Below are 25,194 nucleotides of genomic sequence, written 5' to 3' on the forward strand. Positions count from 1 at the left end.
CATTTCATATAGTAAAACCCTCCCCAAACCCTGCCCCAATCCAGTCACTCAACACGTGGGCTAGCATTACTGCAAGGTTAACAAATTTACCAGCCTGTGTGTCCTGTAGAGCAAACTGCCAATCCCCTTGTATCCCAAATGCATTTTTTCTGGGGTTTCATTATACTTATGTTCCCATAATCTCTCACTGGTTCATCTCCGAATGACTTTCCTGTTAACAGAAACAAAACAAAACAAAACAAAAAACCACCTGAGTTGTTTTCTTAATATAACCACTTTGAAAGTGGAGATCATGTGTTCTAAGTGGCTAGAGCCCTGGGAGAAAAGCCGTACCACTCAAACATTAGAATAAGACACAACAGTTTGGAGATAATGGGTGGATGTGCAGAAATCTCCAAGCCTCCTATTCTAAAAAGCATCACTGATGAGAATTAGATGACTGACTTCCTCCTACCTGAAAGAGGAAATTAGAGAAAATCTAAACATGACAACTATGATATGAAATATGACACAAGTTATTTCTAACAGGTGAAAATAAATTAAAAATAAGGGGGTTCAAGTGCTACCAAAAATTTGGAGCAGGACCTTGGGCAAGTCGCATAATGGAAACATAAATGATAACTAATGTCTCATCAAGCGCTTACTACGTGCCAGGGCCTGTGCTAAATGCTTTACATGCATTATTATCTCACTCAGTCCTCACCACACTCCTATTGGTGGGTATTGTGATGAGGAAATCAAGGCTCGGAGAGGTTAGATAACTTGTCTTATGAAAAAACGACTAAGAAGAGTACAAGGCAGAACTGTACCTGGTTCATCAGACTCCAGCGCCCACGTTCTAACCACAAGCATCTCTGTTATTTCACCTACGCTGAGTCTGCCGTTTCAGGGTAAAATGGAGGTTGGGCTTCATTATTCCAAAGGTGGCTTCTGGCTTTAACATTTTGTGACCCTACAATGACCGAAGATTGTATGCTTAGATTCCAGTAAAGACTCACAGTTCAGACCGGAGCTTTATTTCTCCCTTGAGTCCACTGGGACACGGAAGAGATGATATTCTCCTGGCTGACCCATTCCCATGGGGGTGCCTGGACTGTTTAAAGAGCTGGGTGCTCCCTGTAACCCCACTCTCATTTAGGCAGTGAATCTTTAGAATGAACATTTTAGAACAGGATACCTAAATATAACTTGAAAGTGAAATGAATCCACTGTAAAGAATATCCAGTGCTAATACTCAGTAGCGACTTTTCTTTCTGAAGGTTAAGTTGGAGTTTACTTCATTTTTATTTATTTATTTTCTGGGGCCACGCTGCGTGGCATGGAGGATCTAGTTCCCTGACCAGGGATAGAACCCGTTCCCCCTGCAGTAGAAGCACAGAGTCTTAACCACTGGACCACCAAGGAAGTCCCAGAGTTGGAGTTTATTATTATTATTTTTTGGCCACTCCACACGGCTTGTGGGATTTAAGTTCCCTGACCAGGGATCGAACCCAGGCCCTCGGCAGTAAGAGCAAGGAGCCCTAACCTCTGGACCGCCAGGGAATTCGCCAGAGTTGATTACTTAGCTTCTTTCGAGTCTTATTAAAGTCTTAAGAGTAGACCAATACTTTCTGAATGTAACATTTTCAAGCATTACTTTAACCTTTCATTATAAATCTAAGGGTGGGTTAGTCTCATTCTACAAATGAAGACACTCACCCTTTGTCACCCAGCTCAGATGAGGACCCAACTCGGATTTCAAAACCCGTTTTCTTTCCACTATGACAGCAGTTCTCCAGATGTAGTCTGTGGACTCCTGCAGGTCCTCTAGATGCTTTTGGGGGGGGGTCTGTGAGGTCAAAACTCCTAAGACATCATTTGTCTTTTCACATCAGCAAACACTGATGTTTGCAATGACGGTGCAAAAGCAACAAACTGCTGCACTTGAGCACCAATCTAGTCAGTGGTGTCCTTGGCCTCACTCACAGTAGGAAAGAAAAAAAAAAAGCCAGTTGCACTTAAGAATGTCCCTGATGGAGCAGAGACAATTGTTGTTATTAAATCGTGACCCTTAAAGGCACAGTTTCCACAGCATACCACAGTATGGCAGTTGTCTCAAGGAAAACCACTCATGCAACTGGTCCCATTGTGAGCTGGACTGCCCCATTTTTCATGGAACACCAGTGTTACTTGAAATAATTACAGACAGAAAATCAGTGGTCATTCTGACATGGGTATTGGCAGACATTGTCTTGACAACGAATGAGGTGAGCCTCTCACTTCAAGAACGACTGACAGTGTTAGTTGCCAATGAAAAAGTTTGAGCTTTCAAGCAAAAATTAGAATTTTGGAAAACTTGTATCTGCTATAGTGAGCTGATAGCTTCCCAATACTTAAAGACTTTCCTGATGAGATGAGGCGCTTGGCAATATTAATAAACGTAATTTTAAAATACTGCATAATTAAATGTGTCAGGATTTGAAAGATGGCAGATATCCAGCAACCCTCCCAACAAGGTCTGATCACAACCCAGGAGGCGAGGGTATCGCAGACTCTTCCTTGGGGGCTCTATCTCAGCCCCAGGGATTGTGGCTGCCCCTCATATATGACTCCAGCCCCTGCTATAGTTAGTAGTTCTCTGGTTGAATTACCGTGTGGTCTCTCTCTCTCTCCTGATTGGATCGAGGCTGATACAGCTGGCCTTGCAAGCAAGCGCTGAGATCAGTCACCAGGGAAGAAAACCAAACCAGAACAGTCACTGCTGTGAAGGGAAGAGAGCAAGGAGAGGGGCACGACCAACCACCCTCCTCATCTTTGTCAACAGCAAGAGCTGTCTATTTGACATGGAGGGGGGCGGGGAGGCGGTTTGAAGGAGAAAGTTTGGAACAGTTGCTTTTAGATGTAAATAAAGAATTGAAAATTAGACTCAAATAGTACCTACATCTCGAGCAGGCTAGTTCTTTCACCAGTGAAAAGAGTTTTTGTGATGTCATCCCTTCAGAACAGTTAAAGGACTAGGGAGTGAATGACCCAACCGGTTCAGGTTTGGAAGTAGCTTAAAAAGTAGTTAACAGGTGACGAAGTTACCATCACAGTGTCCAAGATGAGGACAGCACAGAGGAGACCAATCATATCAGTGATGTGAGTTGAACTGGAGAGCTTGAAGGTTTCACAAGAAGAGGAAAAAGATTCAGTGTGAAACTGGACCAAGTCAGGGTCAGAGTCTTTCTATACAGAGTTGAACAGCTGAGAGCTAAAGCAGTTTAGAACTTAACAGTGACCACGGTCACTGCAGCATTATTTACAATAGCCAAGATGTGGAAACAACCTAAGTGTCCATCCATGGATGAATGGATTAAAAAAAATGTGGTAATACATACCATGGAGTATTATTCAGCCTTAAAAAAGAAGGAAATCCCGCCTATGTGACAACATAGACGAACCAAAGGGCATTATGCTAAGTGAAATTCTCCAGTCACAGAGGGACAAATACTGCATGACTCCACTTACATAAGGTATCTAGAATAATCAAACTCATAGGGGCAGAGAATGGTGGTTTCCAGAGACTGGAGCTAGGGGAAATGGGGAGCTCTTGTTCAATGGGTATAAAGTTTGTTATGCAAGATGAATGCATTCTAGAGATCTGCTGTACAATATAGTTAACAATACTGTATTGTGCGCTTAAAAATTTTGTTAAGAGGGTAGGTCTCATGTTGTGTTCTTACTACAAAAACAAAACAAAACAAAAGTATATGGAAACTTTTGGAGGTGATATTTATTACCTTGTTTGTGGTGATGGTTTCACAATTGTGTGCATTCATCAAATTGAAAACATTCAATATGTGTAGTTTTTGGTATATCAGTTATAACTCAATAAAGCTGTTTTTTAAAAAATTGTTAATCCAAACCAAAACAATAAACACTTGATTAGAAAAAAAAAAAAGAACTTAATGGTGAGGAGACAACCTGAAGATGGACAAAATTGGGCCATGGGGCCAGAAAGGTAATTAGCCATGAGCTCCCAAGGATAAAGGCAGCAGGGGGAAAGGTGAGGCAGGCGCCCTGAAGCTGCTTACACTCAGGCCAAGACAGAGCCTCTTTAGCGACAGCCACCATCCTGCTCTGAAATGACACTAGACTCTCCCTCTTCTGGTTGGGTGGTCTTTGGCAAGTTATTCAATTTTGAGTTGAGAGGAGTTAGATGAGTCACTGCTTTGAGCCCAGAGAAAATCCTAGTCAGTCCCTGGCATGGGCTTTTTGCCTAGCACCTATGTTTTCACCTCTCCTCTTCTCTGTCACTCCTAGAATAAACGGTATTGTTTAGAGTTTCCACATCTGAAAATTATGTCTGATTTTGAGCAGTAAGAAATACATTTACATTTTACATGGTGATCCAGGACACAGATGGCTATATGTAAATTATGTCTTTCATTAAGCAAACTGAAATTTACTAAATGTGGTGCACTATTTTTCTATTCTATTTCATTTTTCAAAATGCAGGTCATGACCCCCTAAATCAATACCGTGACTCTTCTAGTAGACTGCTATTCATAGTCTGAAAACCGCCACCATAGAGGAAAAAGGTGACTCATAAACTGATTATAATCTGAAGAAAAGACACCCTGAGCTCAACACTTTCCTGTGGTCTAGTCAATGTCTAGTAGTTATCTTTTTTTTTTCTTTAAACATCTTTATTGAAGTATAATTGCTTTACAATGGTGTGTTAGTTTCTGCTTTATAACAAAGTGAATCAGTTATACATATACATATGTTCCCATATCTCTTCCCTTTTGCATCTCCCTCCCTCCCACCCTCAGTTATCTTTTTTTTTAAAGAGGTATAATTGACATACAACATAAGTCTCAGAAGTACAATATATTCAGTATTTGTATACGTAGCAAAATGATCACCACAAAAAGTCTAGTTACCAGACGTAGTAACAATTTTTTTTCTTGTGATGAGAATCTCTAAGGTCTACTCTTAACAACTTTCAAATACAGTATGCAACACAGTATTAACTACAGTCACCATGCTGTATGTTACATCCCCAGGACTTATTTTATAACTAGAAGTTTATACCTTTTGACCACCTTCACCCATTTTGCCCACCACCCAGCCCCTGCCTCTGCCAACCACCAATCTGTTCTTTGTAAGTGGTTTTTTTTGAAATTCCACAGATAAGTGAGATCATACGCTATTTGTCTTTCTCTGTCTGACTTAATTCATTTAGCATGATGCCCTCAAGATCCATCCATGTTATCACAAATGGCAAGATTTCATTCTTTTTTATGGCTGAATATATATATATACATACACACATACCACATTTTCTTCATCCATTCATCCATCGATGGACATCAGTGTTGGCTATTGTAAACAATGCTGCAATGAACATGGGGGTGCACATATCTTTTCGAGTTAGTGTTTTGCTTTTTTTCATATCTTTATTGGAGTATAAATGCTTTACAATGTTGTGTTAGCTTCTGCTGTACAACAAAGTGAATCAGCTATATGTATACATATATCCCCATATCCCCTCCCTCTTGAGCCTCCCTCCCACCCTCCCTATCCCACCCCCCCATCTCACCCCTCTAGGTGGTCACAGAGCACTGAGCTGATCTCCCTGTGCTATGCAGCTGCTTCCCACTAGCCACCCATTTTACATTCGGTGGTGTATATACGTCAATGCTACTCTCTCACTTCATCCCAGCTTCCCCTCCCCCGCCCCCTTGCCCTCAAGTCTGTTCTTCACGTCTGTTTTTATTCCTGCCCTACCACTAGGTTCATCAGTACTGTTTTTTTTAATTAATTAATTAATTAATTAATTAATTATTTTTGGCTGTGTTGGGTCTTCGTTTCTGTGCGAGGGCTTTCTCTAGTTGCGGCAAGCGGGGGCCACTCTTCATCGTGCTGCGCGGGCCTCTCACTATCGCGGCCTCTCTTGTTGCGGAGCACAAGCTCCAGACGCGCAGGCTCTGTAGTTGTGGCTCACGGGCCTAGTTGCTCCGCAGCATGTGGGATCTTCCCAGACCAGGGCTCGAACCCGTGTCCCCTGCATTGGCAGACAGATTCTCAACCACTGCGCCACCAGGGAAGCCCCAGTACTGCTTTTTAACATTCCATATATATGTGTTAGCATACGGTGTTTGTTTTTCTCTTTCTGACTTCGAGTTAGTGTTTTTGTTTTCTTCGAATAAATACCCAGAAATGAAATTTCTGGATCATATGGTAGTTCTACTTTTAATTTTTTGAGGAATCTCCATACTGTTTTCCATAGTGGATGTATCAATTTACATTCCCACCAATAGTGCACAGGGGTTCCCTTTTCTTTTTTTTTCTTATTTATTTATTTATTTATGGCTGTGTTGGGTCTTCGTTTCTGTGGGAGGGCTTTCTCTAGTTGCGGCAAGTGGGGGCCACTCTTCATTGCAGTGCGCGAGCCTCTCATTATCGCGGCCTCTCTTGTTGCGGAGCACAGGCTCCAGACGCACAGGCTCAGTAATTGTGGCTCACGGGCCTAGTTGCTCCACGGCATGTGGGATCTTCCCAGACCAGGGCTCGAACCCGTGTCCCCTGCATTGGCAGGCAGATTCTCAACCACTGCGCCACCAGGGAAGCCCCAAGGGGTTCCCTTTTTTGCACACGCCTTCCAACAATTGTTATTTCTTGTCTTTTTGATAAGAGCCATGCTAACAGGTGTGAGGTGATATCTCATTGTGGTTTTGATTTGCATTTCCCAGATTAGTGATGTTGAGCAGTTTTTTTTCATGCACCTGTTGGCCTTTACTATTTGTCTTGTTTTCCAAACCCTGGAAAGAAAGCATGCTTACACAAGAAACCCAGTGCCAAGATCCCATCATTCATGTTAATCTCACTCTTTCTGGAGTCATACCTCTCAAATCAATAAATACACACTTTGATACGTATCGATGTCATGCAAATTAAAACTGGACAGCATCTCCTTTGGTCCAATAGCTCCCAAATCTAACAAACTCCACTGGACTAAACCTTGCAACACCAGAGTCTTTAGTCAAGGCAAACCTCGTTCCAGAAATTTTTAATCTTTTGCATTATTATAAAACAATATAAAGCAATTTGCAAAACTCAACCGCACAAGATGACTCAGCACAGAAGTTTAGTTCAATATGACTTTATTTAAAAATCTGCAAAGCTGAAGGAGGGATCTGATGTTTTGTTAAAAGAAAACAATTTTCACACTATATATTTTAGCCTTTTTAGCTCTGTGCTGAATAATAACAGAAAAGGAAGTTTCTGTTCAAGATCCTCACTCCAGCACACTCAGCCAGGTGCTCAGGACCTTGTAGCAAGATAACCCTGGTCTGAGCCCACAGTAAATCCTCTCCCCCGAGTGGAGCCCCAGTTCTTCCCCAGGCACACATACTTATTTCCACTGCTCTCCACAGGCCCTAAGAATCCTTCATTTTACAGTTGAAAAGAGTATGAAAGGATTCCTTAACTCATTGCCTGCAATAAACCCAACTACTGGTTAACTCTTGACAATTACAAGTATAAAATACTTGAAATGTATAAGATGTTCCATACTGAATGGAACATCTTAAATGTTAAAAAATTAAGTCAAGTAACATGCTTTCACGTTTTAAAATGTTACTTAATAAAACTTACTGAGACAAGATATGCAGCACTTTTTTGTACTTGGTATTATAAACTCCTACTGACAATGGCTACTCGATGGTCCAAAAAAATAAAAAAGAGAAGAAACCATACATATTGCTTCATAAACAATGCCTGAAGAATGTCATGTTTTGAATTTTGTTACTAAAATTAAGCCTGCGGAAAAAAAAGAGGTCTAAAAAAGCAACACCCATGTTATTTTAAATGATGAGGTAGATTTTTTCCTATGTGATAAAGATAACCAAAAATGCATACAACTCTCAAATCTTCTTTAAAAAAAAAAAAAAAAAAAAAAGTTCAGGTTATAGTCACTTTCACAAATAAGACATCTATAAACCATGAGGTGGCGCGGTCATACTCAGGGAAGCTCCGCACTTTGTGTTACTTGGAGATTCGATAATCAGTCTTGGATCAATTAATTCTCTCCAAAAAATGGTGATCTGAGGAAAAACAGAAAATATTCAGTTTAGAGACTTCATTTTGAGGTCGTATGAATTGTAGTCATTTAAAAAGTCAATTTCCATTTGTGCAGAATGCTTGAAGACCTGGAGTAATTTGAGTCCCAGTAAACTCAGTTCAATTAGGGTAGAAGGTCTTTTTTACCTAGAATGCAGCTAAATTTTACATTAAACATATTTTATCTTTCTTTGATTTAGAGCTGGGGCTGTGCGGGGAGAGGTAGCTAGCTGGTTACAAAGCGGTCAGGAGGATTTGGCCAACAAGCCTCTGTGGAAAGGCAGCCCACAGATCTCCTGGGAGGCAGATGTGGCCCAGGAAGTTTATCACTATACTGTTGATGCCCTTTTGTGCAGCTCTGTAGTTCTCTTCCTGTGCTGCCTAAAAATAGGAGGTATTTCACATTTTACCAAGAGAAAGCAAAGCTAACATTGGCCATATGAATAATGAGAGCCATCTAGTGTCAAAAAAGGTAATTACAGGCCCTACTTCAGGCCGCTGTTTAGTAAGGCCTCCACGAGGAAAGCCTACAACGTTTAATTTTCCAATGTAGTTTCCAAGAACACATTTCAACAAAAACGTGGGGCTGCATATATTGCAAATGAAGAAGTACAGGAGACTGGGCAAAATCTGCTGAGCCTACCACAGACCCTAAAAATGTGCTTTTGGAGTAAATCCCTGAGTGTCATCTATCCCTAAGACAAAGCAAAACATACAGTCTGCTTAGGGTTTCCACAAATTCACGTTTCAGATAAAACGTGACTCTGCAACACTAAAACTCAGAATAATATCATAACATTTCAAGTATAAGCACCTTAAGAAGTGGTTTCTTAAATATAAATTCTCTTCACTTTAATGCTACCATACTCTAATGAGGCAGCCATTCCAGCAACGCTGGAAGTCTGGCCGCCTACAGAGCTCTAAACCATGTATTTCCTAAAATGGAAATTTAAGGACTGAAACAAAATCAAAAGACAGATTCATCATTTTATGTCATTCTTCAAAATGACCTGTGCTGTTATAAGTCAGAATCATGGTTAACATTTGAGAGGTAGTAGTAACTGCAAGGAGGCGTGATGGAGATTTCTGGAGGGGCTGCTCAGGTGCTATTTCTTGATCTGGGTGCTGGTTACTACATGGGGTATGTTCACTGGTGAAAATCGCCCAAGCTGTACATTTATGTGTACTTTTTTTTTCAATAAAAAGTTGTTAAAATGCTACTCTTTTCTACTGACACCCTTATAAAACTGTGATTTGATCTGATTTGATTTGATACTGATTTTTGGCAGTGCCACATAGCTTGTGGGATCTCAGTTCCCTGACCAGGGACTGAACCAGGGCCATGGCAGTGAAAGCCCAGAATCCTAACCACTAGGCCACCAGGGAACTCCCAAAACTGATTTTATGCAACTGTATCCTCTTAAATAAGATTTATTTGTGCATCTTGTCTTATAGGCTCTCTGACATTCAAGATGGCATCCTAACTTGGCACTGGGCACTGTTACAGCCACCCTGTAGGCACGACAGAGATCCCCAAGGCTGAGATCCTTTATGATTTTAATACAGGCAGTTCAGGAAGCTGCAATGTCACCTTCCAGGTCACCAGTAGCCAGTCAAGAGAGTGGACGACCAAACAATCCCAAGAAGAGAAGCGTGCCTACCCTCTTCTCCTGCGTCACAGCGTACTCCACTACCTCAGCTCCATTTTCGTTGTGATAAACCAAATCAAATTTCCCAGGTTCTTTCACGGCTGAAACCAGACAGTAGGAAGGAGAGACAATAAGTCATTTCCCAGTAGTGAAATGTTCCTCTACAGGGAATTCATATCATTAGAAAAACAACCACAAACACACTGTCCATTGATGTGGAGGCTGGGGACACACATGGAAGTATGGAGTGCTCAGTGACGGGAGAGCCTTCGAAAACCCTGCATCAACAGACAGGAGCTTCTCGGCTCTTGATCAGTGACAATCTTTCCTTCATCAAAAAGAAATGAGCTTGATACGCTACCACTAGTAACCCCAGAAAAGAACGTGTAACCACAAGATAATCCCCAAAATAGCTGGTATGTTTCAACAAGGGAAGGTAATGTGAATTCTGCAAAGTTCTTATATCTTGCTGTGTCCTCAGAAATCACACAGGCGTCCTACTTGGTAATACAGCAGTCCTCACTTTACATGGTAGCGTGGGGCCGTTAAAGTGACCATGCAGGCTGAAATCATGCAAAACAATCTTAATCAATGGAAAACTTATGACTGTCTCATGATCTTTTAAATTTTTTGTCAAAACTTTAAAACCTTTACTGTACAGGGAAATGAAAAAATACTAAAACTGCTATTTATGTAGTACACTGATCTAATTTAAAACAGAAATACTGGGAATTAAAGTCTTCTATGTCTTTGTAAGAAACTTATCGAGGGTAGTTTGAGCAGTGCTCACCTTCTTGTCATGTAACCAAGTACAGAGTGAGAATCTTTTCTACGCCTTACACAACTGTCATACTCCTCTCAGTCTGTTATTCTTCGAGCTTTTAACGCCACGCAATAGCTCTGAGAGTTTCTTTTTCACAGTTTTGCGAAGTTTTTGCTGATGTCACTTCTAGGACGTCCTCATCCCTCTCATTACAACCACTTTCCTCGCTGACGGCAAGAAGCTCACATAAAGCTCAATGTCAACATTCCCACAGTGAGCTATTTCTTCTATGATTTCACTTAAACTCGATTTGGGTGTCACTTTTAGCATTATCACTTTTTGTTTCTTTGTTGTGCTTTCATCTTTGTTGGCCAATTCCCTATTTCAATTATCCATTTTTGTGAAGTGTCACGTGGGTTTATCACTGAGAGACAAGGAAGCAGCACAACTACACACTTTGCTGTGTTACGGGAATTGAGTAACAGATGCACAGTGACCAACCACCAACAGACTTTGAAAGAAGTGATGTGACTTGTCACTAATCATATGGCCATGTGTTATTTGTGCAGTGATTTGTGGACGGGAGAGCTAGCAGTACTCTATACAATTACTCACAGTTAAGAGTTAACATACCAATGTCACTGGGGAGCTGGTTTTATTTAACTAAACCATGGTAACTGAAATTCATGTATATTAGAACCATGCAAGGTGAGGACTACCTGTACTTCTGCTAGAAAACAGATAAAGTGTTTCTTGATGCTCCCAAAAAGAAAAGTCCTAACTGGATGTCATCACTGTCAATCACCTGACAAGAAGTGATCAGGCTGTGTCCACAGAATTTGACCATGGACAAACCTCTGTCCACCATTCCTAAGAAGGGGGATTTCTTCAAATGAAATCTAATCAGAAGAAAGCTGGAAAACCAGTGGAAGTTCTTGTGTGTGTGTGTGTGTTTGTGTTTTTTCTGGCCGCACCGCACGGCTTCTGTGATCTTTGTTCCCCGACCAGGGGTTGAACCTGGGCCCCGGCAGTGAAAGCACTGAATCCGAACCACTGGACAGCCAGGGAATTCTCTGAAAAACCTTTTTGAATGATTTCTATGTACTGGAGTTTTGAATCTTTTACTCCCTACCTTATTTAAACACAAACAGAAAATAATTAATTCCTTAGAGTCTGCTAAAGAAAAAGAGATCTCCTCTACTCCCTGGCCAGGGACCCCTGCAAACACAACCCCAGTTAAGCCATATATAGTAAAAGCCCTCTTATTCCAGGATTTCAGAACCAATAATGGGTGGGGTGAATCAGGGATAAAGCAGGGAACCATTTAAAATAATGTGTGAGAGTGTGGATACACTTATACTTCAGACATTTTACTTTGACTTAACACACAGAAGTATGTTCATTTGCCAATCTTTTGAAACAGAGCTAGTAGGTCTTATGAGTCCACCAACTAGAGCTGTCTTTCTTTTAAAAATCATATCCTTAATGTAGATATGCAATTTCCACAATTTTTGAGTTTTGAGGGGTTTTTTTTAAGTGATGCAAGAATACAAAAGCTGGCAACGCAATGTAAGTGCAGAATCTTCCCAGATTTTTACCAAATTCCTCCCAATCTCTTATAGCTGACCCACCACATATAATTCAAAAGCGAATTTTTCAGTAACAATCCTGAGTCAGCATTCAACTTAGGTTTCACAGACATAGTTTTTTTTGCCATCAATTTTCATCAATTTATGTAATTTTATGAAATTACATAACTACAGTACCAAGAACAACGTGCCTAACAGCTCTGGGAACAAACCCAACAACTCTTAGTAGACACGCACCTCCACTTGTGGGAGTGCAGCACCCACCCACCCGGCCACTCTGTGCTGACAGAGGTATGCAGAGTGCCAGGCAGCCACGGGGGCCAAGGAAGACAGCAGCGCCTGTGTGTGAAAGCTGTTTAGAAACCAGTGTAGATGTGAAGAGCCTACATTGCCAGATTCTTTTCTAGAACACTCACCAGGTAAAGATGAAAGAATTTCTATATCTACTTGCTGGGTCTCTGGATTATGGCTTAATATTTTTCCTTCCTTTCAAAAAACAAAAGTCCAAGTCAAAAATCAACATGTGAAATATTATGAATATACTAAAACCACTGAGTTGCACACTTTAGAACAGTTAAATAGTGAGTTTTGTTATGTGGGTTTTATCTCAACAAAAAAAGTTTTTAAATAAATCAACATGCATTTGAAATAAAACTCCCACATACCAAGCCAGCATCTCCCCTGGTCTCAATCATCCCAGGAGCAGGTACCAAACAGGGACAGCCCCTATAGCCCACAGCCTGCTACTTAGTCAAACTAGCCGATCCTAAGCTGTCTCCCTCACCCTGCCTTGCCTACACCAAGGAAACCCCAATAAAAGCTCCTCCCTCCTGCTTCTGCCTCCCAGCCACAACCAGGTGCTGTCACCTGTGGTCCTGCCTGTTGTGGCATCCCCCCTCTTCTCTCGGGAAATGTAAGTATTAAATTCCTTTCTCAGTAGCACTGACTTCTCTGTGTCATCACTCAGTCACCTCCATAAATTAAAATCCCACGGATACAAATGAGACAGGTTAGGGGCTGAGGAGACTACATTCTTTGAAGGTAGATTTGACTTTTAAAGACAAGCTTAATGAATAAACCCGATGATCTAGCTGGATAACAGTACTTGACATCAAAGCAAAAAAGTGGTATTGATTTTCACCCTTGAAACGGTTTTGAAAGCAACTTCAAAAAAGTTCTAAAAATACTGGGAAATAAAGTAAGCAAATAGCTTTCCAAGATGATAACTATAATGACCAACATCCATTTAATGAGTTTTAAAAAAATCAATATCATCTAGCATCAACACTTGGTAGAGGCTATGGGACATACCAATTCACGTTTATCTCCATTTCCTCACGTACCACAGAATTAAATTAGTCATCTATGGCAGGGTGAAAAAACATCCTGGTTTGCCCAACACAGGTCCATTTACATTTCCTTTCAGTATAATTATTAATACAATATTAATCCTTTTCACTCACAAGTGTTCTGATTTATATAAGTTATGTGGTCACCTATATTAAGGGGCTAAGATGAAAAAGATGATAAAACACCAGTTACCCAGAACTAACCAATCAAATCCCTTCATGAACTGATTCTTCTTCTAGCCTGCTTTTGAAGAAAGATTCTTACCAAGATTTTAAAAGGCTACCAAGGTATCAACTCAGATTGAATCAAATCTTCTTATACCTTATCTGTATTACTATATTAACGGTATCAATTATTCCCTTAAAAAAAATGGACTTACATTCTGAATCTCACATCAAAATAAGAAAGTATGCATTTTAACAAGATTTTCAACAAAATTTTGAATGGGTGAGAAAGGGAAGGAAACATGTAATTACTGATTGAGTCAAACTTTTACTGAAAACTGTGATAAAGTTCATATGCCAATATGAAGTCCCATACAAATATTAAGTAAGTAAATTCCAAGGATAGTATTTGTGAATTACCTGTGGTTAACTGGTAAAGCAAAACAAACCATATTAGACGATAATAACCAGTAGTAATTCACAAATATATGAAATAGGTTCCTATGCTGAAAATAATCATATTTTCTGGCTGAGAGCTATCTATTTTTCTCTTTCAAAGTTTAGGATCATAGGAGAGGGGTACTCAAATAACTTTGTGTATCTAAGCTGATTAGAAATAAATGAGCAATAAAAAAAAATTAAATTTGTCATTCTCATTCTATATTCTTCCCAAGTATTACGAAAAATAACACTGGGAGACTTTTTGATACTATCAAAAAGTTTACATTTTGAAAATATTTTTATTTTCTACTTTATGACATTATTTACTCCATAAAAATCCATGTTATCCATATTAGCAGTATTAAATATGACTTTAGCTTCTTTAATATACTGACATTTGATTACTTTAAAATAAAGAACCTTACCTTGTAGTCAGAAACATCAGGAGAATAATCGGATGTTAGTTCCAAAAGCTAAAAAAGAAGAAAAAAACTCACAAATACACATGCCCTGTGGCTCCTTTCCCCTACTCCTGAGAAAACAAAACACGCAGTATTGGGGTGCCCACTCCACCACTCTGGGAGCCCTACCATGAGCCTGTGGCAAAACAGGGGTTCCAGTAGGAAAGGTTTTTTTGGATTTGGGAGGTTTTTGGGGTGACATGTAGAGCCTGTTTTTATTGAGCACTTGCTATGTTCCAGACACCAGGCTGAGACATTTCTACTCATTCAGAAAACAATTACTAGGCACCTACTACATGCTAGGCAAGAGAACACGAAAGATATGATCCAGGAAGAGTTATTATAAATATGATATAATATAAATTAGTTTAATAAATTTATTAAATTTTATTAATATAAATTATATTAAATTAAATATAAATGTAACCTGACATGCTAATGAGTAAGTTTATTTAGAGGGGGAATAATCTTTTTTGTTGTAACTACTGTTGTTTTTAAAAAATATACCTTAAATGCAATCTTTTCTCCAACTTGAGGGGCAGCTGCTAAAAGCGGTAAGAGACTGTAGTCCTTCTTGTGTGTCTCTATGGGATTCTGAAAAACAGTATTAGTCATGTGATTTTGTTACTAGTGAGAAACTGTGAACCCATGACGTCAATTCCAGAAACACTACGTGAGGAAAGGGGAAGAGGTAAACTCACGATAAATAATACTTACCTGGATAACAGTAGATGAGTTTGTCACCATTTCATTCAACTGCTGTTGCTTCTGATAATCAGCATTTCTATTTAAAACACAGGGAACAGCATGCCCTCGTCCTCGACCTCTGCCCCGCATACCCCGACCCCTCGCTCCCTTCCAAGAAAGAAGGTCCTCTCCCCTACTCCAACCTCTTCCCAAAGTGATGGGGAGAGTCACGTTGGGAGGAGGACCAAGGGCCTGTCTGCCACCATTTGAGTCCGACTGCTTCCATCCAGCAGCATTTGGAACCTGTGCGGATGGCCCTGGACAACGTTTTCCTGCAAAGAGACCTACAGTCTTTAAGAAATCTGCAGTACACACCGGGGTACTCTTTGACATCACACATTGGTCATCTGACTCTGAACTAGAGTCTGAACTAGAAGATGATGTTCTGGAGGTCTTGCCCTTGATGCGGGTAGAGGGAAAACCAGTTTTTGCAGCCACTTTGTCTGCAGTTGTGGTTTTCATAGAGGATCCTTCCTTTGATACTTCAGTCAAGATTTCCTCTGGGGAATGTCTGACCTCCAAGATGACATTGCTGAGACCATCACTGGTTGATTCATGATAAGACTCAGACTCTGAGGAGGAATCGGGACTATCTTTTGTATGAATGCCTGTGTGACCTTTTCTTTTGGCTTTCACAAGGCTGTTTCTAGCAGGAGGACCTTTTGGAGGACTGCACTTCAGGATGGTCCACTCTTTCACTGACTGTGCTTTAGAAGACTTGGGAGTCTTTGCCTGCTTTTTATATTCACATTTCTCCTTTTTCTTTGGTGATTTTCTTTTGGTCTCTCCACCATCAGCATCCACTACACCACATGTGGCTTTGTTTTTCCTCTTGTTTTTTTTACTCACACTCTGATCTGTGACAGCTTTTGGTTCTAGATCCAAGGTCTTCTCACTGTTATTGTTCTCATGCCTCTTCCAATGCTTCTTTGAATTTTTGTAATCTAGTTCGGTTTCTTCATCTTCCTCCAGCTTAAATGCCCGCTTCTTTGCTTTTCTAGGTAATAAACGAGTACTATCACCATTACTAACTGTTACAGGACTCTCAGCAACTCCTCTCTCTTCTAATTTAACTCTATCAAAAGAACAAGAGAGAAAGCTTTAGTAAGTAATTCATAAGCATGTCTCCAGGATGTAGTTATATACTAAGAGGACTGCAAACTGTCACTGTCATCAGGCAATGAAAAAATGTCAAATCACTTAAGGACAAAAGACTCTTTTTAACAAAATGGCCTATATGGCATCACTTATGGTCAACTTTCAACAAAACGGCCTATATGGCATCACTTATGGTCAACTTTCAAATGACTAGTTTTATTTATTGATCAACTACTGCATCCTAAACATTTTCTATAGATTTTCCCTAATCTAAACACCACCATGAAGTAGGTATCTTTCATTTTAAAACAGATCACAAAATTACGGTTCAGACACGTAACTGCCCAGGATCCACAGCTAATAAGCCACAGAAACAGGATTCAAACCTGTTTGTCTAACGCCAACGTTCACAATCTTTCCACTACATTACGTGCCTACGCTAAATGGTGATAAGGCTAACTATCCCTTTTTGGTTTTAGCTGTAAGCTACTTTTTAAAAAAATCAGATTTCATTTTTATTTTGTTTAAATTTAGGAAAACACCAAACAATTTATAATTTATGTTCTCTGGGGTACTGACAACCATCGTAAAATTCCATAACATTTGGTGATTCTTAAGTTTATGTGCCAACTTGACTAGGCCCTGCGGTGACCAGATATTTGGTTAAACATTGTTCTGGGCATGTTTGTCGGGGTGTTTCAGGATCAGATTAACATTTGAATTTGTACACTAAATAGAGTGCCTTTGTGAGCAGACGGTCCCAGCGTGAATGGCCCTCACCCAATCCACTGAAGGCCTGAACAGAATAAAAGGCTGAGCAAGAGGAAATTCGCTCTCCCTGCCTGACTATCTTTGAGCTGGGACGTCAGAAGAACTTCTCCTGCCTCAGACTAGGAATCAGACTGAAACACACCATCTGCTTTCCTGGCCTTTGCACTTGGGCCGGAACTTTATCATCAGCTTTCCCAGGTCTCCAGCTTGCCGACTGCAGATCTTGGGACTTCTCTGCCTCCATAATCTCATGAGCCAGGTCCTTATAATAAATCTCATTTCTGTACCTAGAGCTATAGCTATGTCTATATCTATATCATCTCCTATTGTTTCTGTTTCTCTGGAGAACTCTGACTAATATACAGTTCATCCAAAATCATTTCACTATAGTAAAGGAATTCTGTTCCTCCATGAACTGGCAACAGCTAATTCTATTAGGCACAGCCCAGTGACAGACAGCTGAGTGAGTGTCGTCAATGTCAAGCACGTACTGGGTGTTTAAAAATGCCTGCTGGGGCTTCCCTGGTGGCGCAATGGTTAAGAATCCACCTGCCAATGCAGGGGACATGGGTTCAAGCCCTGGTCCAGGAAGATCCCACAAGCCATGGAGCAACTAAGCCCGTGCGCCACAACTACTGACCCTGCACTCTAGAGCCCGTGAGCCACAACTACTGAGCCCACATGTCACAACTACTGAAGCCCACATGCCTAGAGCCCATGCTCTGCAACAACAGAAGCCACTGCAATGAGAAGCCCACTCACTGCAACAAAGAGTAGCCCCCGCTCACCGCAGCTAGAGAAAGCCCACGCACAGCAACGAAGACCCAACGCAGCCAAAAATAAATAAAATAAATAAATTTATTTTTAAAAAAATGTCTCCTAAAAACATACATTATTCTTTCAATACATTTACATCCAGCTATATCTTTCATCAAGTACTTTTAGTGACCAGGGAAAGATGTCGACAATCATATTTGAAAATAAAGTACAGGGCTTCCCTGGTGGCACAGTGGTTAAGAATCCGCCTGCCAAAGCAGGGGACACGGGTTCGAGCCCTGGTCCGGGAAGATCCGACATGCCGCGGAGCAGCTAAGCCCGTGCGCCACAACTACTGAGCCTGCGCTCTAGAGCCCGGGAGCCACAACTACTGAGCCCACGGGCCTAGAGCCCGTGCTCCGCAACAAGAGAAGCCACCGCAATGAGAAGCCTGTGCACCGCAACGAACAGTAGCCCCCGCTCGCCACAACTAGAGAAAGCCCGCGCGCAGCAACGAAAACCCAACGCAGCCAAAAATAAACAAATAAAATAAATAAATTTATTTTAAAAAAATAGAAAATAAAGTACAATTGGTGAGTAATAAGATAGATTATAGGCATTCTTTAAATTTTTTTAAGGTATAGTAATCCTGTGGATTTATCTCAATGTGGTAGTTGAAAAAAATCCTCAATTATTCTTCAGAATACATAAATACACAGACACATACAAATGAAGATAAAATAAAAGCTACTGATACCAGGAGTAGGATGAAGAGAGAAATAAAACTCTGAAAGAGCAGGGACTTAAATAAAAACTCACTACCCCTTGTTCTCAGCTGTGGACCTTGCCACCTAGCAGCAAGGAAGTAATTCTTAAACGGGCAAAAGCTAGTTTGGCATCCTGTGAGTCTAAGACCTACTTAGGAACTTCCTGGATATGGAACTTTCCATAACATTCTTGATCAATTTGTTTTCACTTGTAGCAATGCTATGATTCAAGTTTCAATTCTGAGATGACAATTAGCACCAAACTTTCCCTCACACTTTGAAAATGGATGCAAGACCTTCTGTTCAGTCACTGTGGTGCATTAATTCACTGGAACACTGCACGCGCTGCATCCCGTGTAGGCAGGACCCCTGGCTTTCACAGGAGCCTACAACAGCATCACGCTTTCAAGAGCAGCTCCTGTCATCATCTCACCCATTCTGAAGATCATGGATCTGTGGATACTTGACCTGTGATTGCTGCAGCCTCGCTATCTGCTACTCCTGAAGAGAATAATTTCAGTTTGGAACATATTAAGACTGAGAAACAGAACACCATCCAGAGAACAAAAAACTTTCCACCTGGGTCTGCTCAGTTACCGTTCTTTTCAGGGTGGACACTTTCCCTGGCAATGTTCTTCATTTCTCCACTTGGATCACAGACAACAAATGTAACTGTCCTTTTACAAAGAAAAGTGAATTACCTGTATAATTAGCAATGAAAGAGATTTGATTCCAAGAAATGTTTAAAACAGACTCTCCACTGTTCATTCAAACTCTTTGCCGGGCAAACTGGGCACTAGTATCAAAATGCAAGGTATTCCCTTTAAATCTGCAAGTGCACCTCTAGGATTCTTTCATACATAAATAAGACATGCCCATCTGCACTGCCTGACACCTCCCCACTCCCACTAGCCATTGCCTGCCAAGGCCAAAGTGACTGGATTCAAATCCTTCTTCTGCCTTTAGTTAAAATTTTAAAATATCATTACCTCAACTTTTCTCATCTGTACAAATGGGGGTAACAGTAATAACTATAGTACTCAAATGAGCTATCATATATATTTAGAGCAGTGCTGGGCTCAGAGCAAGTGCTATCTACACATTAGCTCTAATTTTTATCAATACAGTGAATGTTGTTAGTCCTCTGAGGGCAGGAGTTGGTGGGCTTTTAATGAACTTGTCCCATCAAATGGAGGTGAAATTCAACAAAAAGGGTGAAAGCAGGGACCTGCAATCTCTTTAGGTCCCACCTGTTCCCTGCAGCCTCCCTCCTGTCTAGCTGCTGCTTGCAGTGCCCTGCATTACCACCTTCAGAGAAGCAAGTTACCTGACCAAGGGCACACAGCTAATGAGTCATAGAGCCAAGATCTGAATCCAGGGTTCTGATTCCAGACCCTGAGCTCTTAATCACTCTGCTCTCTTACCTTTCACACCATATTGAACAAAAGTAACTCATATATTTTTGGCATAAATACAGACCTGTACAACTCTTCTGGAGGCCAACTTGACAGTACTTATCAAATTTTAAAATTTGACCAAGGAGTACCCCTTCTGGAAATGTATCTTACTGAATCATTGCCCAAGTACACAAAGATATAGAAGAATACTCACCACAGCAGTATGTAACAGTGAAAACCAGACGACAACTGCCAAGGTCTGAATGTTTTGGTGTTCCCCCCAAATTCATATGTTGAAATCCTAACCCCCCAATGTTATGGTGTTAGGAGATGGGGCCTTTGGGAAGCGATTACATCATAAGGGTAAAGCCCTCATGAATGGGATTAGCGCCCTTATGAAAGAGACCCCCAGGGCTCCCTAGTCCCCTTCCACCATGTAAGGACACAGGAAAAAGGTACCATCTGTGAACCAGAAAGCAAGCCCTCACCAGACCATGAGTCTGCTGGCACCTTGATCTTGGGCTCCTCAGCCTCTAAACTGTGAGAATTAAATTTCTGTTGTTTATAAGCTACCCAGTTTATGGTATTTTTATTATAGAAGCCCAGTCAAACTAAGATTACAACCTAAAATGTCCATTAATAAGGGGCTGGTTAAATAAATTAATATGGTCATGCAAAGGAATAATATAGCATTTAAAAAGAATGATGTAGCGATTGCATCACATATCGTATATACTAAAATGAAAGATACCCAAGATACGTTAGGTAAAAAAAAAAGTGAGGTGCAGGAAAAAATGTATATTATAATGACATGTGTATTTAAAAAGTGTAAGTATATATGTTTGTATATGTATGGAAAGGACACTCCAAATTTAACTGAGGATACTTCTGGAGAGTGGGGTGTAGGAAGAGTACGTGAGAAAAGAAATAAGGGATTTTGTACCCTGAACTATTTTGAAGTATAATTTTTTTTTTAACAATAAGCCTTTTTGTTTGCTTTGTTTTAATAAAAGAATAGGAAGGGACTATGAATGTTCCACAATGAAAGCAGCCCAGGCCTAACTTCCACTGGTCTCTGTTTACCCATGGGCACTGGACAAACACGCTCCTGAACATGAGAGAAGAGCTCTCAGTATTCTAAATCCCCAAAACCATCAGCACGCTACAAAACGACATTTAGCGTCAAGAGACCCAGAGCTGCACAAGGATCGGCAGCCTTAATGGCAAGTACCTTCTCTGGCTCCCGAGGTTTCAGGAAACCAAACTGCCCTCAGCCTGGCTCAGATACTCTGTCTTCTTCACTCCCACTGCCAGCCTCACAGACATGTCAAGAGGGGCTTGGCTGGCTATCCAAGGAGCCACTGATCACAGCAACATGAAATGAGAGCTCATCTCTAATGTTCAGTATTTTTTTTTTTTAATTTTTTTAATTTATTTATTTATCTATGGCTGTGTTGGGTCTCCGTTTCTGCGCGAGGGCCTTCTCCAGTTGCGGCGAGCGGGGGCCACTCTTCATCGCGGTGCGCGGGCCTCTCACTATCGCGGCCTCTCTTGTTGCGGAGCACAGGCTCCAGACGCGCAGGCTCAGTAATTGTGGCTCACGGGCCCAGTTGCTCCGCGGCATGTGGGATCTTCCCAGACCAGGGCTCGAACCCGTGTCCCCTGCATTGGCAGGCAGACTCTCAACCACTGCGCCACCAGGGAAGCCCTAATGTTCAGTATTTAATAATCAGTATTAAATGCCGCACAGTCAAAAGAGTGCCAGAGGAGAGAAGGCATTCTGTTTCCGCACAGAATGACTCTTCAACAGGGAGCTCTCACTCCAGCTGGTTGCTCTCCAGGTGCTGCAGCCAGGCCTCTGTGAAGCTCTCTTCAGGGGGTGTTATGGGATGAACTGTGTCCCCTCAAAATTCTTATGCTGAAGCCCTCATCCATAGTACCTCTAAATGTGACTGTATTTAGACAGGGCCTTTGAAGAGGTAATCAAGTTAAGATGAGGCCGTTGAGAGCGGGCCCTAATCCAATCTGACTGGTGTCCTTATGAGAGAGAAAATCTGGACACACAAAGAGACACCAGGTCACGTGCCTTTTTCTGAGGACAGAAAAAAGGTCATGTGAGGACACAGTAAGAAGAGAGACACATACTAGCCAAGCAGAGAGAAACAAAACTTGCAGAAACAAAACTTGCCAACACTTAACCTTGGACTTCCAGCCTCCAGAACTGTGAGAGAGAAATTTCGGTTGCTTAAGCCTGTGGTGTTTTGTTAGAGCAGCCCTAGCAGACGGATGGGGCTCCAGGCAAATGGGAGCACTTCCTCCTCCCAGGGGAGATGGAGACCGCCTTCAGGAGCTCCATGTTAGCAGCCTGGGGGCAGAGGAAGTCAGATTCTGGGGGCTCAAAAGAAGGGGCTGTGAGGAAGTGGCCGTGGCACACAAGCGTGGAGATGCTCGCGCCTCCAGGGCTGGGTCTCAGGATTCCCACAACCAGGCCCCGCTTTTCCTCATGAGAGCTCTCTCAGCACTCCTGGCAATCCCAACAGAATTCTTCTGCTGGTCAAACTCATCCCTTCACCAAGTCAGGGTAGCTTTTGCCTCCACAACTGTACAAGGCTATCCAACCTTCAAGGTACTGTGAAATTCCCTGACCATTTGCGTTCCACGATGATCTCTTCTTTCTCAACCATCTTCTGCACTTAGCAGCAAAACCTGGTATGATTATCTGGTCAGATAATTATCCAGTCCACATGACACAAGAAGATAATACACAGAAACACAAAACTAGTTATTTTGGTCTACTCCAACAATATTGGGTACCTTTGAGAAAAGAAACTGTTTTCTTCTGTAGCTCTGAAGAAAAGTGAGTCTGTCAGGGGAAGACAGAGAATGACTATGGACATGAAACCACAAAAACATACAAAACTTCTCCAAATTCAACTTTTTCCTAAGGTCTGCCCCATTTACCACTGAAGCTAGCTGCAGAGGTATTTCTTGCCATACGCAATTGTGCATTCTGCTGTTTAGGAGGAATTCTGCCTGCCATTGTGCTGTATTTATTTCCCATAACAGCTTTCATGGTTTGCTTTTGACATTGTTGACTTCATTATAAAGAGTCTAATTTCCAGATGATTCATTAAATGAGGTATAACTGCAGTTAGCCATCAGCAAGTTATTAATTCATTAGACAGGAGATAGATCAGAAAGCAAACTTAACAGGAGAGGATGCAGTCCTTACAACTGCAATATTTAAATAGGCCCTGAATTGCAGAGAGAATGGAGATCTATTTCACAGTGAATAAAAAGGAAGAAGACCTCTTTTGAAACTTGGATTTTTTCAAATTGTCACTGGAAACAGCTAAACATTATTAGTAAATCAGTGTTCCTGCTTTTCAAAGAGAGAAAGACTCACATATGCTCAAAGATATAGCAGTTGCTCCAAGTTAAATTCCCTGATGCTCTGAAGAAATCTTATGAATCTGACATACTCTGGGGAAAGGAATATTCAACATGCAACAAATGGCAAGCAGAAGTAGCCTGGTTCACAACTCTAGAATTTTTTTCACTGTAGATGAAGCTTTTAAAAAGAAGCCCTGAATAAATCAGTCCAAGATATGAATCCGAACTGAAATGATCATGTCTTACCATTTTATTGAGACAAATCAGCCACACGTGAGCAATTTACACCACAACCGCTCCTTGATACTCATCTCAGTATCATTTTTTAAAACTTCCAAAAGCATATTTAAAACTATTTTGTTTCCCAATTCACAACCCAAAAGGTTCCAAACACCTATTTAAGTGAACCCAGGTGAGACACAGAATGACGCCCACCAGTCCCAGGGGGTATCACAGGAGCTCAGAGATTGGACACGCTGCAAGCGGTGAAGAAAACATGACTGTTGGTCCGTTTGCTTGGGTCTCCGGCACCTGACCCTGCGAGCTGCCGGGAGAAGGCGGGGTCTCAGGCACGCCCGGCACCCCGCGCACCTAACACAGTGCCCGGCTAAATGAGCGCTTGCTAAGTCAAGGCTGCAAGAAACGCGAGCCCTGCCCACACCCAAGATCAGGGTTTTTCCAAGTGTGGTCCACCAACCTTCTGCATTAGAAGCTTCCCGGAGAAAGATGCTCGTTACAAGGCAGATTCCTGAGCCCCATACCTGACTGGACCAATCAGAATCTCCGGGGTTCACGGAAGTGCAGTTTGACAGCACCCCCCCCCCCCAGCTCACCCCGACCCTCACCCGGACCCACACCCACATGCGGTCTCCAGTCGCCGGAGGCTCCCCCCGGGCGTGCGCAGGCGGGTCCCCGGCGCCCCACTGCAGCGCCCCCATCCCGCCCGCGCACCTGAGGCAGTCGTTGTCTCGTACCAGGCGCGCGCTCTCGGTGGGGGGCAAGAGCCCCCCCTCCAAGTAGAGGCCCAGGAGGGCCCCAGAACTGAAGCCGAAGCGCTGGCGGATGAGACTGATGAGATCCGTGACTACTCGGCATCTGTTCAAGTCGATGAGAAGCCAGAAGGACGTGCAGTGCGGGGTGGCTGGCGGCGGGTAATCGAATTGAAGGCGTAGCCTAACCGTCTCGGAGGCTGCCATCTTGCTCGATGCGCAACGGAAGCCGAGAGACTCCACTGGGCCGCCGAGAGGCGTGCGCGGGGCCCGCCCCCTGGAGCCTGTTAACTGGTGCCACCTGTTGATGGCAAATGGCTGCTCCAGGCTTTGTGAATGACGAGAACGCGGAGCAGGATTGATTCAGATCCGCTCAAGACAGGGCTAGGGAAGAGAATAAGCGAAATGCCTTTATTCCTTTCCTGCTGAGCCCTACGTAGGGTCCGAATTTAGGCAACTCTCTAGATAAACAAGCACTGCTCAGCTGTGGTCTTCTTCTAAGATATTTGCTCATATACATAAAATAATTTCAAAAACGTAACTCCCAATGCATCTAGTTTACAAAATGTTTCATCATACAGAGTTGCAAAAGATGTAATTCCTAATGTATTGTAAATATTGACATTTTAAAATAAAACCATTAATCACTCTTTTAAAAGTATCCAGTGGAATTTAAATACCTTAGCAGTTTAATACATACCACCATGCAAATTTTAAAATATAAAAAATACATCCTCTTATTAACTCTTAGGTAAGTGAATCAGAAATTTT

The 25,194-nt window shown here is 41.8% G+C and overlaps 1 protein-coding gene across 1 annotated transcript; it reads right to left on the minus strand.

The window, feature by feature from the left end:
- Positions 1–7,117: 7,117 nt before the first annotated feature.
- On the minus strand, positions 7,118–24,648 carry COIL (coilin). Its single transcript, XM_036837510.1, has 7 exons — positions 24,386–24,648; positions 15,223–16,327; positions 15,013–15,099; positions 14,470–14,517; positions 12,506–12,575; positions 9,750–9,838; positions 7,118–8,072 (listed from the first exon to the last, which is right to left on the minus strand). Exons 1-7 carry the CDS (start codon positions 24,628–24,630, stop codon positions 7,962–7,964), a joined length of 1,755 nt encoding a protein of 584 aa, XP_036693405.1. The 5' UTR covers positions 24,631–24,648; the 3' UTR covers positions 7,118–7,961.
- Between the last annotated feature and the right edge of the window lie 546 nt (positions 24,649–25,194).

Source organism: Balaenoptera musculus, chromosome 20 (assembly GCF_009873245.2).
Source record: "Balaenoptera musculus isolate JJ_BM4_2016_0621 chromosome 20, mBalMus1.pri.v3, whole genome shotgun sequence".
Classification (NCBI taxonomy): domain Eukaryota; kingdom Metazoa; phylum Chordata; class Mammalia; order Artiodactyla; family Balaenopteridae; genus Balaenoptera; species Balaenoptera musculus.